We start from the raw sequence: 15,643 nt of genomic DNA, 5'->3' as shown, positions 1-15,643 counted from the left end.
ACCTGGCTCCATCCCCAGCTACTTTCTGTTTCCCCTGCTCAAAAGCGCTCCCCAGAGACAGTCACTTTCAACTTCTCCAGGGCTGCAGCCGTAATAATGGTGTAAACTGGCCATGGGGATGGCGTCCAATGGAGTTGTTTCTTAGTGTGGTTCTGTGCGCCGCCCCAAGGCCCTGTGGCTTCAGCGATGGATCGGACTGCGAGGCGGGGGGGAGGGACTCGTGCAGATGCAAATGGCTATGTTTGTCGGAGCGATAATTGCCTGGAACACCGCAACTATTACCAGCCCGTTCTTCAGAAGATACATTTTCCAATCGGAGCTATGTCAGGCAGAACTTGGAGATTGCCTCGGTGACGTTTCAACACGTGATCCCAGGGTGTGGTGTTTTCGTTGAAACTCTTGAAGCTCGTTTAGCAGTTGCTCTGTTTCTCGTGGTAACAACAGCTCAGTAGATTACATCCGCTGATCCCATCTTGTAACGCCTCTGTTTTACAGTCTGGTTTTCCCCTCTCCTGGCAGGAAGACGCACTCCAACCTCTTGCTGGTTATACCTTGATCTTTTCCACCCTTAGTCAAAGCTCCAGCATCAGTTGAGTGCTCTCCTACCCCTGCCCACTTACACCAGTTATCATAAGCCAGTTCCTCAGGGAACGGAGGCTTTGTTTGGATCTCACGTTTTCGTAACTATTGGGTGACTCTGCTCGTCATCCTGCCAACTCCACCAAAAATGACAATTGCATTTCTCTTGGTTCTGTTTTGCAGCAACTTAAGAGGTATTGATCGCTTTAAAGATATTGATAATTTTTGCCTCAAAGGCTAACATTTTAACAGCACTTAATCACTAACCGATTTGGAGGTCAGTCACGCGATTTAGTGAACTCTCTGCTGATTAAGCAGAGACCCAATGACAGATTCAGAGATGACAAGATTGGCACTCACTGACAGGATCCCCTACATCTAGTAAAACAACACCCACGCTTGTGCAACAAATGTGTATAATTAAAAGGCATAAATAAGTAGTAAATAAATACGCAGCAGCTCCCTTCCCTGGATGGTGAAATCTTCCGGTACTTAGCACCAGCGGCACAAACCCCAGCACTTGCTGGACTCGCAAATTCCACAGTACCCCCTTGGCCACCATCCAGTACAGATGCGCTAGGCTGTCAGGAGACGAGTGACTCCGCGATTGTTCTTGGGCAATGGGATGAGAAGCAGGAGTCAGATCCAAGAAGGGATTGCCCTCACGCTCCAAGCCCCTGCCCCTTGCTACCCACGGCAAGCAGGGGCGGGGCAAGGGAAGGGGTGTACTGGTTGTACTGGCTCTCCAGCAAGCACCGAGAGGCCTGAGAGAAGGGGGAGCAAGTGGGAGCAGGGGGTCGCAGCTTGACGCTGCGGTTGACGCAGGCATTGTCCAAGGAATCAGAACACCAGCCCTTCCACATGAGCCCAACGCAGAGTTTTGCCAAGGGGGGAGGCAGGAAGAAGTTTCAGCTTCAGCCTTGCGGGTGGGCGTCTTTCTGTGCCCAAAGAAGTGCTCTGTGCCCTCGATGCTGAAGGCAGCCACCCAGGGCTGGGGAATGGCTGCACGGCCCCTGAACTCTGACCAGCAGGGAAATCGGGAGAACAGAATGCCGTCACTGCTGATTTGTACCAGTTTGACTCTGCTTTAAGACTCACTGCAAAGTTTCAGAAAAAGCGTCCCCTCAGAATAAGAAAGAAAAGGAACAGGGTTGGTTTTAATTGGTGGTCGTTGTTGTTTGCTCTAAAATATACAATCAGACTACAGTGTTACACTGTCAATGATGTCAGACAGTTCCAGAAGGAGCTCATCCACATCCTTCTCAGCATCCACATCACTTTCTCCTTCCAGTTCTTCTCCTGTCATTTCCATCAGTAGCTTCTCAAGGTCTTCGTCGTCGTCTTCAGAGACGAGTGCTTTCCCCGCCTCTGTGCAGCTCAGCTGCTGCGTCTCATCTGCTGCTTGCGAGTACTGGGATGGTGAGCTCGAGACCTCCGGCTGTGCCACGGAGTCTGCCTGCCTTCCTGGAAGCAGCAGTTCCAGGCTTCGGAGGACAAGGAAGAGAACAATCAGTACGTGACATCTCTAACTGGAGAAGCGCTTTCAGCAAACCAGCTGGGAGATGTGTAGTTAAGCCCCCCTGCGCCTCTCACTCGCATAGGGATGGCGATTCAGTTAACCCCAGGGCTGCCTTTAGCGTGCAAGATAGCAGCAGGTACGTTTTCCATCGTGGGAATTTATCTGTACAGATGGAGCTGTTTGAGTCCAGAACACAGGGGGGCCAGGTTTTGTAGCAGAGACGCATTGGCACCCTCATTACTTTGACTGTAAATATGTCAAGAAGTCATCCTCTGCAGTAACCTGTTTACCGACTGAGGCACTTTTCCCCGTGACTTACTCAGCAGAGATTTTGAGTAAGCAATTGAAATGACTTCAGATGACCTCTTCCTTTGTTGGATTATGCCATGACACGTCTCAAACACCCCATTCTTCCCCTGATGGGAAAGAACTTATGTCTAAATGGAAAAGGGGCACTGGTGAAGAAAGAGTGGTGGTCATCACCTGCTTGGAAGTTTTGTGACCTCAGCGCTGACCAAGGTGTATTCGGGCGGGGCTGAAGCAAGAATCGCCTAGGAAGAAAGAAGGCAGTGTGTACGAAGCACAGGTCAAAGACTCCTAAGTAACTTCTTTTCCCCGAGAAGTCGTGGATGCCCCATCCCTGGAGGCGTTCAAGGCCAGGCTGGATGGGTTTCCAGGCACTTGGATCTCGTGGCTGGCAACCCTGCCCACAGCAGGACAGATGGAACACGAGATGATCTCTGAGGACTCCTCCCCCCTTCCCTCAGCGCTGCTGAGCCTGAACCCAAATACGGAACCACGGTGCTCCCGAAGGAAGCATTCTCTTGAAGGTTACAAGTGACCTTGGGTGTTTTTCACAGCGCAGCATCCACGGACAAAATCTTTCACACTACAGAGCAATCTCCGAATCGTAGAATCGGAGTGGAGTAATACATCATCATTGCTCTACATCTGATCAAAATGGATAGTTTCCACAAGTACCCTGTGAGACATCTGCTGCCTTCAAAGGAAACAGGAGACCTGCAGGACATTTGACATTTCTACCTTTTCTTCAAGAGCAATGGGAACCTTCCATATCCACTACTGCTTTTGCCACTGTTCTTACCATGGGTAGTTTCCTCTCTGGGGGCTCATCCGTGCCCTCAGCAGCAGATGGATGCATCCTTGCTGCTTTTCTTTTGCGTCTCTGCATTGGGGGGAAGGTGGTTTTCCAATCAATACGCCTCACGGCCACCTTGCGTCCACCTAGAGTAAAAGGAAGAGAGAGCTGAGACAGTCCTGCTGTGCCTCAAGAGAGATCCACGTTCTCTTATCATTCCCGCAAGCCTTCCTCGAAGTTAAATACGTTTGACCAGCGGAATTACATTGCCACGTGCAGGATTCTCAGCAATGTTTTCCACACGGTCGTCTCTGTCTGCCAACAACGCATACAAAGGAACCAAGAAACCCAATAGCTACACTCAGTAATAATCCAGGGCAAGGAAAACTCTGACACAGAACAATCCTAAGTGGCAGCATTAGAAATCAATTAGAAATCAGCTAGAAATAGCATCATAGAAAATCTATGAAAAATCGTAGAAATCATAGAAAATCAATAGAAAATCTACGTAGAAAGACAGTGCATCAAACCCAGATGCCTGTTTAGTATCCCTACCTCTCCTTGGTGCTTTCTCAAGCTCTGTCTGGTTCCCCAGACTTTCTGCAAGGCCGCTCTTTGGAGGAAGGCCACTCGCGTCAGCTTCTGGCAGACAGAAAACAAGAAATAGTTGAAGAGCATCTCTTTGGAGGAAGGTTTCAGCACAGTCAACCACAAACTTCAAATTTTCAAGCACGGTTTCTTACATTTGCCTTTCCGCTGCTCAAATGTTGTGCCGTTTCTACAGTCGACACAGACCTGCAAGGCATCTTCCTGTCTCCAGAAAAAACCCACCACCATTCTGACAGCCAAAACACAAACTAATATTTCTCTTAGCGTGGCTCTTCCCTGCACCCCCCAGTGAATGGCTACCTGACATCCTGCACCCGCTCAGAAGTCATATTCAAGATTAAGTCTTTCACGCTTCGTGCCATCAGAAACTCACTTTGGCTTGGTGGTACGGCCAGTCCGTTCCCACCGCGTTCCTTCAGGTGAAGAAAAGCGCAGTGGGCTTTCTGGCAGCCTCCTGGTTGATTCTCCCAATAGCACGGAATCTCACTGCGCCTCTTCTGAGGAGAGAAAGAAAGGAAACAGGTCACGGAAACAGGCACACGAGGTTTGCAAAGAGAGGCAGCGTTCCAGGTCGTGCCAGAGATGGGGCCGTCACGGTGCTGAAACATCACCTATCACTAAAGGAAACGCCTGGGAGCGCATTCACAACACCTGCATGAGCTGTAACCGCTCGGCACATTTCGCTTTCTCGGCCTTCAGGTAGAGGAGACAGGCGCTCTCAGTTCAGGGGGTTAAACCAATACACCTGCTGCAAAATGCTCCCGTTATTCGGGAGAAACGCTGCCTTCAGGTGCCGTGGTCAAGTCCACCAGAAATGATCGGGCAGAGCCTTAGCTCTTGACCATCATTTCTCGCCCCACCCTTCGCTACTCCAAGCAGCCAGAGCAAAGTTGTCTGAAGAAATCCAGGACAGACAAGGCCTGGTAGACCGCAAGCAAGCCCCGCTGGCAGGAGGGCAGTGCCCGCTCTTTCCTCCCACCCTGCTCCAGCAGGTTGAGGAGGCTGAGCAATGCCGTCTTTTTGCACCTGTCTTTGGCACCTAGCGCAAACATCTCTCGCTAAGATATTCCTAAGGCATTGAATTCTCTTCCCCCGGCCTCCTCCCAGCCCCCTCTAGAAACAGAAACCCGTGAGATTTTCACAGCAAACCTATCTAGCCTGCACAAGTGCATTCCGCCCACCTGCAGCAATGAAAAGCGGTTTTGCGGACTAAGTTGGAGAACACGTCTTTAGGCAAACACTCACATCAATTCTCATGTGCCTGAACTTGCAGTTGCTGCTGAAACAGCAACCCGCCATCCACAGTCGGCAGACTCGTTCACCTCCCAGAGCCGCTGCACAGTGGCGGAAGGGACAGCTGTCTCCCTGCACGCAAAAGGAAACCACACAGGAAAATAGGAGTACAGCCTGAAACGTGCCCATGCTATCAGCCCAGGTTGTTAGCAGCGAGCGCAGAATCCCACCGCTTGTGAAGGTAACACGTCACCCGTAGGTCTCCCCCCGCTCCAGCCCTTTCTCTTACAAACGAGGAAAAGGAAGAAAATCCAGGCAAAAGAAACCCACCCATACCTTAGTGCAGGTTGAGTAGAAGTAGAAGTAGCAGTCGTCTCCTTGCCGACTCATGGGGAAATTCTTAGAGCAAGTTGGGCTTCTCTCCAAAGGAATTCCCCGCTCTTGGAAAGAGACGGCTGCACTCTTGCACTGCTTGGATCCGCAAAGTGTCCTCTCGGACAGGAGCCCTACAGAGAGTATCAACGAGGGAAGAAGAATGAGGAACAAGCATGTTCCCAGCTTTCTTTTTATGCAATTTAGACTCTCGAGGAGGGCAGCATCTCGCAAGGAGCTGGTTGCAAGAACGGTGCCAGCTCTACATCCAACTTGTGTGTAACCGCCACGGCTTCTCCCAGCAAGTACTGTCCTCCGTCTCATCAACAGTTATATACCTCGAAGCACACAGTTTGTGTTCCTGTCATGAAAAAGACCCCCTTCATCACCTACTCTTGCTGCAGCTGCAAGGGATGCACTGGTACGACTCACACGTTTGACAAACCTACAGCTGTGGCTTACCCAGGCCCAGCTGCAGGCCTTCTCCCTTCCAGCTAACACACCAGCCCGATGGCTGAGCAACACCGTCGGCGAGAGCGGGCAGCACCCGTCAGCCACCACCACTCTCACTGCCAGCCGGGACGAGGGCTGACGCAGCGTGTCCACGCTCCTGAGCAGCGCTCACGGCTGTGGCGCTCACTGCTGGCCCCAAACACAGTGCTTGTGAGGTCACCGTGCTTGTGATGTCACCAGGTAGTCCATGCCCCCAGCTGAGCACCTGGCTCTCCACCATGACTTCAGCGGGGTTTTGTGTAACACATGGGCAGCCTGGTCTAGCATCAGATGTGGAGGTTGGCGGCCCTGCCTGCGGCAGGGAGATCGGAGCCTGATGATCCTTGGGGTCCCTTCCAACCCAAGCTATCCTACGATTCTATGATAGGATTCTCTGATATGCTGGATACGGCACAGCCAGCGATCCGTGGGTCAGTAAAGCACAAGTGGCACTCCGTGAAGTCTGCGCTCTTCTTCCTTTGGCGTGTCTGAAATGAAGGCTGGGGCCCAGCAGCAATTTTGCAGGGGTGTAGTGGCAATGCTCGGTCACAGCTTGAAGCGGTGATTGAGCACCTGGTGGGAAGGCAGGGCCAACACAGGGGAGCTCAGGTGCATGCCAAACCCTTCCCAGACCTCATGGAAGGGGTGGCAGTGGAGGCAAGGGTGTCTGACTGGAGATCCCTGCCTGCCCGAGGCCTTCCAAGGGTCGGCAGCTTTCTTCCTTTCTTTCTGCGTCCACAGCTGCTGCACTTGGGCTTATCCTCACTTGCTGCAGCCTAGGACTTTGCCACCCCACTCTTATCCCTGTGCTTTCCGTTGCACTGTACCATTGCACAGGGGAGTGACGACAGTTCGCCATCCTCACCGAAACGTGCGACAGAATCTCACAAAGAATCAGTTTCCCCTGGAAACAGCCATTTGGAAGGGCCTCGTTTGAGCTGGGAACTCCTCCCCAACCTAGCTTTCCTGCTGAGACTCCTTCCAGCAACCACCCAGCACCAAGCCCAGCTCACCTCTTTGGCCCGCTCACTCCAGGCTGTGCCCAGGTCACACACACGCCACAGCGGTGCTTCTGACGGGCTCTCAAAGGATGATCCCTTGCAAGGAACGCTCAGAGCTCAGTCTCTGCGTGCAGCACGCTCACCAGAGCACCAGCTCTGCTCCCCAGCTGAGGGCCAAACCCTCCCACCCCAGCAACGATTGTGACCTCAGCACGGATCCGCAGCACTTCTGCACTTGCAGAAAGGAGGGAATAACAAGCCAGAAGTGGCTGCTGACAGACCCAGAGATGAGTCCTTTTTCCGTTTCCTTTATTGTTTTCCCTGCCTTTTCTGTCCTATTAAACTGTCTTGATCTCAACACGTGAGTTTTGCCTTCCTCTGGCTTTTCTGCCCCGTTCCGCTGTGAGAGAACAGCTGTGCAGTGCTGGGCTGCCTGCTGGGTTAAACCACAGCAGCTCTTCGCCCTGGTCCGGTTCTGCAGCAGTGAGGAGGAGACGCTTCTGCTCTTTTCTCTGCACCTCCCCCCCCACCCCCCCAGCAGAGGGCTGACGATCCTTGAGGTCTTTTCCAGCCTAATCAAATCCGCGACAAAACCAGTGGGATAGCTGGCCTTGTTTTGGTGAAACTAATGCACGGGCCTGGTTCGATGGCGGTGAAGGGAGATGTCAGGGTGTTCGTTCTCAGGGTGTTTGTCAGAGCTTCATGGAATTTGACCCTCCTCGTGCTTCATCCTTGAAAACCGTTGTTCACAGCGCAGTGTATACAGCTTTGGGCTGTGTGTGTGTGTGTGTGTGTGAAAAAGCGATGATGTGAATAAGGGGTGATTGTGAAGGGAGGGGCATTTCTCTCTGGTAAGAGAGGTCCGAGACACGATCAGATGTTTGAGTTGAGTTGAAGATCTGATGGCAACCCCACGCAATCCACGTGAAACCCTGCGGGTAACGGAGCTGCAAAGGTGACATGAAAACGGAGCCAGAAACAGACCAAAGCTGCTGGTTTCGTTTTGAATCTTGAAACCTATGTTCAAATTCCTTCGTGCCACTTAGAAAAGCGGGAGGGAACCCGTGCACCTGAGCCCTTTGGCTGCAGGAGCAGTAAGACAGACGTTGTGTAGATGTTGTGCTAAGGGACACGGTTTGTTTGGTGGGGAAATGTTGATGGCTGGACAGCTGGACCGGATGAGCTTGGAGATCTTTGCCAACCTTGGAAGGTTCCCGTTGCTGATTAGGCCACAGCGAGCCCCTTTGGAAAACGGCGTCTGTGGAACGCGAGGAAAATGTCCTTGCCCGTTTGTTTTTTGAGGCCAAAGATCATTTGGAAAGCATCCTCTGCTGAGCGCAAGGCTTCTCGGGAGGCGAAATCACGGCCGCAGAAGAGGCCGCCACGGCAACAGCGCCCCTCTCGTCAGGGGGAGGCGGGAAGGCCTCTCGCTCCGCACGCATGCGCCGTAGCCGCCGCGCTCCTCAACCGCCACCCGCCCCGCTCGGAATTGGCATCCTCGTCGTCCGATCGCGGCCCGCGGGGCGGGGACGGCCCCACCTCCCGTCATCCTCCCGGCCAATCACGCGGCCCGCTGTGTTTAAAAAGGAGTGCGCGCGGCCGCTCGGCGTCGCTGAGAGGATGTGGGCGTGCGGCGGAGTTGCGGCCTGAGCTCGGCTGGGGCGGCCTCGGCCTCGGCCTCGGCCTCGCGCTCCTTCCCTGAGCCGCGCCGAGGGGGCGCGGCCTCGTGCGGCGGTCGGAGCCCCCTGGATCCGGGTGCGGCGGTCGCTGCGTGCGCTCGGTCCGCGAGGAGCGCCGCAATGAAGGCGGGCGGTGAGTGCGGGCCGCGCGGCTGTCCTTCCGTCCTTCCGTCCTTGGGCTCCGCGCGGGTCCCTCTGAGAGGGCTCTGCGGGCGGCCCGGGACACGCGGCGGGGCGGGCAGCTCGGATGGGATGGCGGCGGGGCGGGGGGGTCGGAGCGGGGCGGGGCGGCGCGGGGCGGCGGTTGGCCCCGGGCCGCGGCGGGCGGAGATGCGGCAGTGCCCGCTCCGGAAGGCTGCCGTGAGGAAGAACGCGACGGAGCGGTGCTGGCCGCCTGCGAACGGTGCGATCCCTCCCTGAGCGCTCCGCTTTCGCTGTGGGAGCGGCGGCTGAGCGCTGCGTCGCGGCCCGGCGCCTCTCGCCCTGCCGAGGCCGTGGTTCGTCCTCGTCCTCTGCTTCGTCCCTGCTTCGGCTCCTGGTTTGGATTCCTGCTGCTCGGTTGCCGACTTGCAGCGGGGGGTTCCTCGGGGGGCTCCCGAGTGCAGGCAGAGCTCGGCTGCTCGCGGCAGCCCTGTGCCGTCCCAGCGGATGGCCGGAGGGGCTTTGGGCCCCTTTTCTGTCTTGTGCCGGCATGACTCGTGTGTTCTTCCTGGCTTCGCCTCGTCTCCTCGGTCGTTTGCGTCTCTTGGCTGCCGTGCTGAGGGTAAGCTCTCCAGCAGGAAGGCTGGTGCAGGCAGCGCCCCGGTCTGTGAGCGCTGCGAGGTGAGGAAGCTGGCTGTGAGGGGAGGGGTCTTCCAGGAGCAGCTCCCGCGGAGAGGTGGGCTTTGGCCTCGGGCGGCTTCGTGGGCCTTAGCTTCCTCATCTCTGCGGTCGGTCGCGTTTCGGGGCCTGTTACGAATGGATGAGGAGACGTTGGAGCGTGGGGGAGGTACGTGAAGTTGCAGCAGGGACAGTTGAGCTAACCGCAGCCCAGTGCTGGGGTCGGGGCACGGATGTGCTCTGTGACGGGTGTGCGCCATCCCTTCTGGGCACCTTGCTTTAACTGGCTGAACGCAACGAGTCGCTTCTTCGTGGTTTGGTCCTGCAGCGTTCTGTGCTGCGTGCTGAGTTGCTCTGGTTGATGCGCTTGAAGAAGCGTTCTACTGAATTCAACACGCGCTCTAGGTGCGCCTTTTTCCTCTTAGTGTTCTGTGGCTAACCGAGGTGTTGTGTTTTTGTTTTCCAGTGGTTTGCTGCTGCTGTTGCAGATGTTTCTCTTTCCCTTCCAAGCGAAGGACAAGGAGACGGCCCGGTGTCCTGCCGTTGCGAAGTGTGCCCGAGGATGCTGTGCTTGGTGTTGTGGAAGGCCTTCCTGCTGAGGAGCTCCTCTGGCTCGGAGCGGTGAGTGCCGGCCCCTCCTGCAGTGCGCTGCCTTATTTCTGCCCCTGGGAGCCAGAAGTGCAGGCGGGAATGCCTGCGTCCGAGGAGACGTGAGGAGAGCCAAGAGCTACGTGCAGTAGACGGATATTTGCTGGCCTAACAATTAGATTTCTCGCTACTGCAACCTCCAGGCCTCGCAGCAGTGTTTGTGTGTGTTTTGTGTCAAGCTTCTCTGGGAATTGTCCTTCTGGCTCGCGGTGACTGGCAGAGTGAATTTGGTTTGGCATCTCTTGCTGTAGTGATGGTTAGGCAGGAAAAGAGCGGTGCTTAATTAGTTACCTATCTAAAATTAGGTCGTGTTGGTCCCGTTCTGTTAGTAATTCTTACTTGGTGCTCCCCCTCGTACCTTGCAGGTGCGCTCCCGTCTTAAATACCTCGTGGATGGTCACGCTGCTGTTTGGGCATGGGCACGTTTTGAAGACGTATGGCCTGCTGCAAAACCTCTGGAGGTGCTTGCAAGGTGAGCTTTAAGCATCAGCATTCCTTTGAAGTTGTAGAGGAGGGCATTTCATGCTACACGTGCGACTCCTCTGGGTCTTTGCTGCAAGTGGGGCATCTGGCTGTCCTTATTTGTGGAAGTCTTTGCGTCGCGTGACGAGGGTAGCTGACCCTGTGTCTATGCGGCGGCAAATAAGGACTGCTGTTTTGTTAATTGGAGCAGGGCCTACGGCGTGCATGGAAGTTATTTCTCTAAGGGCACTGCTGTTCCTTGTTTGACGGTAGCGCAGTGAACTGGCTGACATCTGTTTCTGGTGCTTCCGTATGAACCAGCAAGTGTGTTGAAAGCCCACAGTTCTAAGTGTCGGTTGTTTTGCTCAACCCGCTCTAGTGAAAAATGAGTAAGCGTCAATATTGAAGCACGTGCAGCTTGAAGGGGTTGTTATGAGTCTGCTTAAAAAGGGAGGAGAATGTCTTTTTATCCCTCTGATTTGAAGGAGATGGCTTGACTTAAATATCGAAGCGTAGGCCCTTACTGACAGCAGACGTGTCCCCTGCGGATAAGAAAGAAAAGGAGCAGGGTTGGTTTTCCTTGGTGGCTGTTGTTTGTTCTGAAATAGACAATCAGTCTGTGCTGTTGCACTGTCAGTGATCTCAGACGGTTCCAGAAAGGGCTCATCCACATCGGTCTCAGCTTCCACTTCAATTTCTCCTTCCAGTTCTCCTCCGGGGATTTCCATCACCAACTTCTCCAGGTCTTCCTCTTCAGAGGCGAGTGCTTTCCCCTGCCTCTGTGTGGCTCAGCTGCTGCGTCTCATCTGCTGCTTGTGAGCACTGGAATGGTGGGCTTGAGACCTCCGGCTGTGCTTCCAGGAAGCAGTTCCAGACTTGGGGAAAACAAGGAAGAGAACAATTAGTGTGTGACGTTTCTAGCTGGAGATGTGCTTTCAGCAAACCAGCTGTGAGATGAGTAGGTAAGCCCTCCTGCACCTCACACTCGCATGGGGACGGCGATTCAGTTAACCCCAGGGCTGCCTTTAGCGTGCGAGATAGCAGCAGGTCCGTTTTGCATCGTGGGAATTTATCTGTACAGATGGAGCAGTTTGAGTCTAGAAAACGGGGGGCCAGTTCTGTAGCAGAGACGCATTGCCTCCACAGTCATTACTTTGACTGTAAGTACGTCAAGAAGTCAGCCTCTGCAGTAACCCGTTTACTGACTGGGTTACTTTTCCCCGTGACTTTACAACATCTGCATTCTTTTTGACCTTACACTTGGCAAGCCTGCAGGCCCAATAAATACTGAAAACGTAATATCTTTTCTACGGAATCTTTAGGGATGGGTCACGGGGAGAACGTGACCCCCTCCCTGCCCCCTAGATAAAATGCTTGCAGGGCAGATCCCAGGCTTTCTGGGATCTCCCTATTACCAATTAGCAACTTTCATTGAAAAATGGGGTCCCCTGCGCGGTATGGGGGATATCTCCCCATTCCGCACGGCGGAATATTGTCAAGGTCTAGATAAAGACATACTAGTTACAAAAGAGCGGCAGTTAGCTGCTTCTACGGTGGCGTGGCCACTGCTGAATGCCCTATACCAAGCTGAAATGAGTGCCGATGCTTTAGAAAGCGAAAGCTAGCTATTGAAAAACCGTATTGAGAAATTAGAATAGGTACTTGGCTTTTTTCCCCGTTAATACACTAACTCTGCATCTCCCAGTAGGCCAGGTCTGTAATATGTCAGTAGGTGATGACCGCACTTCTGAAACAGCGCTCCTGGTTGAGCAGGGAAATAAAAATTCTAAATCAGGTTTGGAGGTTCCACTTGTGACAGATTCCCTAGAACTCTGTCCTGTTATAACCCCAAAACCAAAGAAGATACAAGATAGACCGGCAGGGGTGCCCCCTGATCAGTGGCCCCCTGTCCAAACACATTTACGTGTAACAGCCAGGCCGTACACACCCACAGAATTAATGGACATGGTACAAGGGTTCTGGCAGAAGCCGAAGGAAAGCGTACCAACCTGGTTACTCAGACTATGGGATTCAGGGGCAGAAAGCCTCATGGTCGATGGGCCAGAGATATCTCAATTGGCCACCACCTGCCCTTAGGCAAAGATTGTATGCAGGCATCCAATATACTAAGGAGAATCGTTCTGTAATTGACTGGCTAATGGCAGCATGCCGTTTGGGGTATGGCCAAACAAATCAGCTATACCATTAAATACAGGATTGCGGTCCTCCGTGGAGGACCTTCAAAATCACGTTTGTGAACTGGGCGTAAGAGAAGCGAGGACTTTGCTTCCAAAGGAGGGCTCATTTGAAAGTCCAGCTAGGGTGAGATTTTTGGCAGGTATGAGAGACTTGCCCTTGCCATCTATACGGGACCCTAGTTTCTGTATGCAACCCCCTGGTGGCCTCAGTGCCTGTGGTCCAGCAGGCTGCCCAATTAGTGGCCAACCTGAGGGAGACAGAGCACCAGCGGAGCAGGCGCAATATTCGAGCAGTAGAGGAAGCAGAGCTCCTTCCAGTAATTCAAACTAAGAAGCCAGTTATACGGGATCCTCAGCTGGGGCCCCTAAGGGTCTCGCGAAAGCAGATGTTTAATGATCTGATCCAGGCTGGGGTGCAATCGGCAGAAATTGATTGCCAGCCCAATCGCGTCCTGTGGAGACAGCTGAAGGATAATCAGAAATTTCAGAATTGCCCCCAGAAAAAAACGAGGGTGAGAGTTACTGACAGAGTACCACCACCAACGTGGAACCTAGGGGATTTCGTAGTCCCTAATAGAAAGGAGAAGCCCCCTCAGGTGTCTCGCGCCTCAATGCCCGAGGCACCAGAAACAAAAGATTTAACCGTAGCGCAGTTCATGGCGTGACAAGGGATGTTAGTCCCCCTAGGGCCTCCAGAAGGGACTGGTGGCCCCATGTGGAATTGATGATTTTCTGGTCCTGAAAGTATATTCGGAGATAGATACGGCCCTAGTTGATACAGGGGCGGAAACCTTGATAATCTATGGAGATCCAGCTAAATTGGATGGCGATACTAACAATCGAGGGCAAGGAGAAATCTGACCCAGAACAATCCTAAGTGGCAGCATTACTTTTCTGAGACACCGTAACAAGCTCCTTGTGCTCACCCTTTAATTCTTTTCTTGCAGGGCTAATTCCTTTGCTTTTCCCTCCTTCTGTGATGGCTTGCGTTTTCGCGCAGCCAGGCCATGGGAGGAAGTTGGGATGTCAGCTGCAGAGAACGGTCCCAGGAAAGAACTTGCATCTGGAAAGCACGCGTGTGAGGAGCTCCTTACCTGGACCCTTCCCTCCCACCCGGTGTTCTCTTGTCAGGGTCCCTGTGTTTGTAGCAGTCAGCACGGAGATGGCTCGTGACGTTGTAAGGCCATGGTGATGTAACCCTAAAAATGTGCTGCGATGACCAAAACGTGGCCGTGTTGGGTGAGGGAAGGCTATGGCCTGAGAGTTGCCCTACTTGTCAGCAGAGGGGATTCTGCGGGGCTCCATTTAGGTCTGGTTCTCTTTAATGGTTTCACTGTAGATTCTAATAAAGATCTAATGAAGTTGTGTGAAGTGAATTTGTGGATGATGCTAAGCTGGGAGGAGTGTTGGGTCCCCTGAGGGTAGAGAGGCCTTGCAGTGAGATCTGGCCAAATTTGAGGGCGGTCGCCACCTGCATGAAGAAGAGTGAGTGCTGAGTTCTGCAGCTGGGATGGGGCGGCCCTGGCTGCGTGGACGGGGTGAGGGGCTGGAGAGGGGCCCTGCAAAAAGGGATCTGGGTGTTCTGGTTGGTGGTGGCAACTGGAATCTGAGCCAGCAGAAGGGCCAACTGTACCCTGAGATGTGTCAGGCCCAGCCCTGCTAGGTGAGGGAAGCGGACGGACCGGGCCGTTGTGTTTGGGCGGTCCCTTGTGGAGCCGGGGCTTGGACTCAATAATCCCTGTGGGTCCCTTCCAGCTCCGGATATTGCCTGATTCTGTGGTTGTTGTAGCTGTGTGGAGGAGTACGTAAGCACTGTGTCCCACTGCCTCTGACTTGTTTTCAAGTGCGGGCTTGCTTTCTTTCGTTCTCCTTACCTTGGGTCCCTTCTCTGTGGCAGTCTCTTGGAAAGCGTTGCTTCTCTTTGTGCCAGCCGGACCGCAATCTGAAAAGCTGCCTTCTCATTCAGGTGTAAGCTGTCGTTCAGGACGGACTGAAGAGATGGCCCTAAATGAGAGAACACGGAAAACCTGCATGAGATGAGGATGTAGCAGTGCCTGGCTGGTTCAGAAACCCTGCGGCAGATACCCAAGTGATCTACCTGGGTTAGACGTCCCCCTCTGCTTTGCAAAGAGCTGGGAGCTCACAAGTGAGCAGAGCTCGCCACCTGTTGGTCCTACTTTTGTCGCAGTCAGCTGTGTCTTCTCGTTCGTAACACTGCCTTCACACTCTGACGCGGCTCCTCTCTGACAGCAGTGAGCAGAAGGGGCTCCAACACAGCTCCGCTGCCCTCAGTGCTGGAGAGGAGGCAGAGGTGCCTCCAAGCGATGAATGTGCTCCACCCAAGCACAGCAGAGGAGAATACGGTTCTGCCCCAAAGCCCAGTGTGCCCCCAGGCCCTGCCACCTCCATGGGGACCAGTGGGGGTGGCCCTGAGGGTACAAAACCCACATCCCATTGGTGGGAGCCACTCCCTTGGCTGCTACAGAACGGGGTAGCTTTGGAGGAGGCTCAACGGGGGGCTGGGGACTGGCCCTTCAAAGGGCACCAGGACCCCAAAAGCACCTGGCTCCATCCCCAGCTACTTTCTGTTTCCCCTGCTCAAATGCGCTCCCCAGAGACAGTCACTTTCAACTTCTCCAGGGCTGCAGCCGTAATAATGGTGTAAACTTGGCCATGGGGATGGCGTCCAATGGAGTTGTTTCTTAGTGTGGTTCTGTGCGCCGCCCCAAGGCCCTGTGGCTTCAGCGATGGATCGGACTGCGAGGCGGGGGGGAGGGACTCGTGCAGATGCAAATGGCTATGTTTGTCGGAGCGATAATTGCCTGGATCACCGCAACTATTACCAGCCCGTTCTTCAGGAGATACATTTTCCAATCGGAGCTATGTCAGGCAGAACTTGGAGATTGCCTCGGTGCCGTTTCAACACGTGATCC

General features: G+C 53.9%; 2 protein-coding genes across 5 annotated transcripts; one reads left to right on the top strand and one right to left on the bottom strand.

Annotated features, from left to right (window-relative positions):
• Nucleotides 1-1,442: 1,442 nt before the first annotated feature.
• On the bottom strand, nucleotides 1,443-8,303 carry LOC121106544 (zinc finger CCCH domain-containing protein 11A-like). 3 transcript variants are annotated; one of them, XM_040647765.2, is made up of 8 exons: nucleotides 5,874-8,303; nucleotides 5,376-5,545; nucleotides 5,052-5,171; nucleotides 4,180-4,303; nucleotides 3,753-3,839; nucleotides 3,204-3,343; nucleotides 2,582-2,649; nucleotides 1,449-2,063 (listed from the first exon to the last, which is right to left on the bottom strand). In XM_040647765.2, the coding sequence occupies exons 2-8, from the start codon at nucleotides 5,427-5,429 to the stop codon at nucleotides 1,781-1,783; spliced, it is 876 nt and encodes a 291-aa protein (XP_040503699.1). In that variant the 5' UTR covers nucleotides 5,430-5,545; nucleotides 5,874-8,303; the 3' UTR covers nucleotides 1,449-1,780. The 3 variants fall into 3 exon arrangements, with proteins under 3 accessions (XP_040503697.1, XP_040503699.1, XP_040503698.1); XM_040647764.2 differs by having other exon boundaries at nucleotides 1,450-2,063; nucleotides 6,917-8,303; XM_040647763.1 differs by lacking the exon at nucleotides 5,874-8,303 and having other exon boundaries at nucleotides 1,443-2,063; nucleotides 5,052-5,497.
• Nucleotides 8,304-8,512: 209 nt separating this feature from the next.
• Nucleotides 8,513-14,086, top strand: LOC121106811 (cyclin-F-like). 2 transcript variants are annotated; one of them, XR_005839887.2, is made up of 5 exons: nucleotides 8,513-8,716; nucleotides 9,869-10,023; nucleotides 10,416-10,522; nucleotides 11,220-11,474; nucleotides 13,658-14,086. XR_005839887.2 is itself a non-coding variant. In XM_040647768.2 (4 exons), the coding sequence occupies exons 1-4, from the start codon at nucleotides 8,704-8,706 to the stop codon at nucleotides 11,329-11,331; spliced, it is 387 nt and encodes a 128-aa protein (XP_040503702.1). In that variant the 5' UTR covers nucleotides 8,513-8,703; the 3' UTR covers nucleotides 11,332-13,656. The 2 variants fall into 2 exon arrangements, 1 of the variants encoding a protein (XP_040503702.1); XM_040647768.2 differs by lacking the exon at nucleotides 13,658-14,086 and having other exon boundaries at nucleotides 11,220-13,656.
• Nucleotides 14,087-15,643: the final 1,557 nt, after the last annotated feature.

This window comes from Gallus gallus, chromosome 14 (assembly GCF_016699485.2).
Source record: "Gallus gallus isolate bGalGal1 chromosome 14, bGalGal1.mat.broiler.GRCg7b, whole genome shotgun sequence".
In the NCBI taxonomy this organism is placed as follows: domain Eukaryota; kingdom Metazoa; phylum Chordata; class Aves; order Galliformes; family Phasianidae; genus Gallus; species Gallus gallus.
This window is presented reverse-complemented; position numbering and strand designations above follow the sequence as displayed.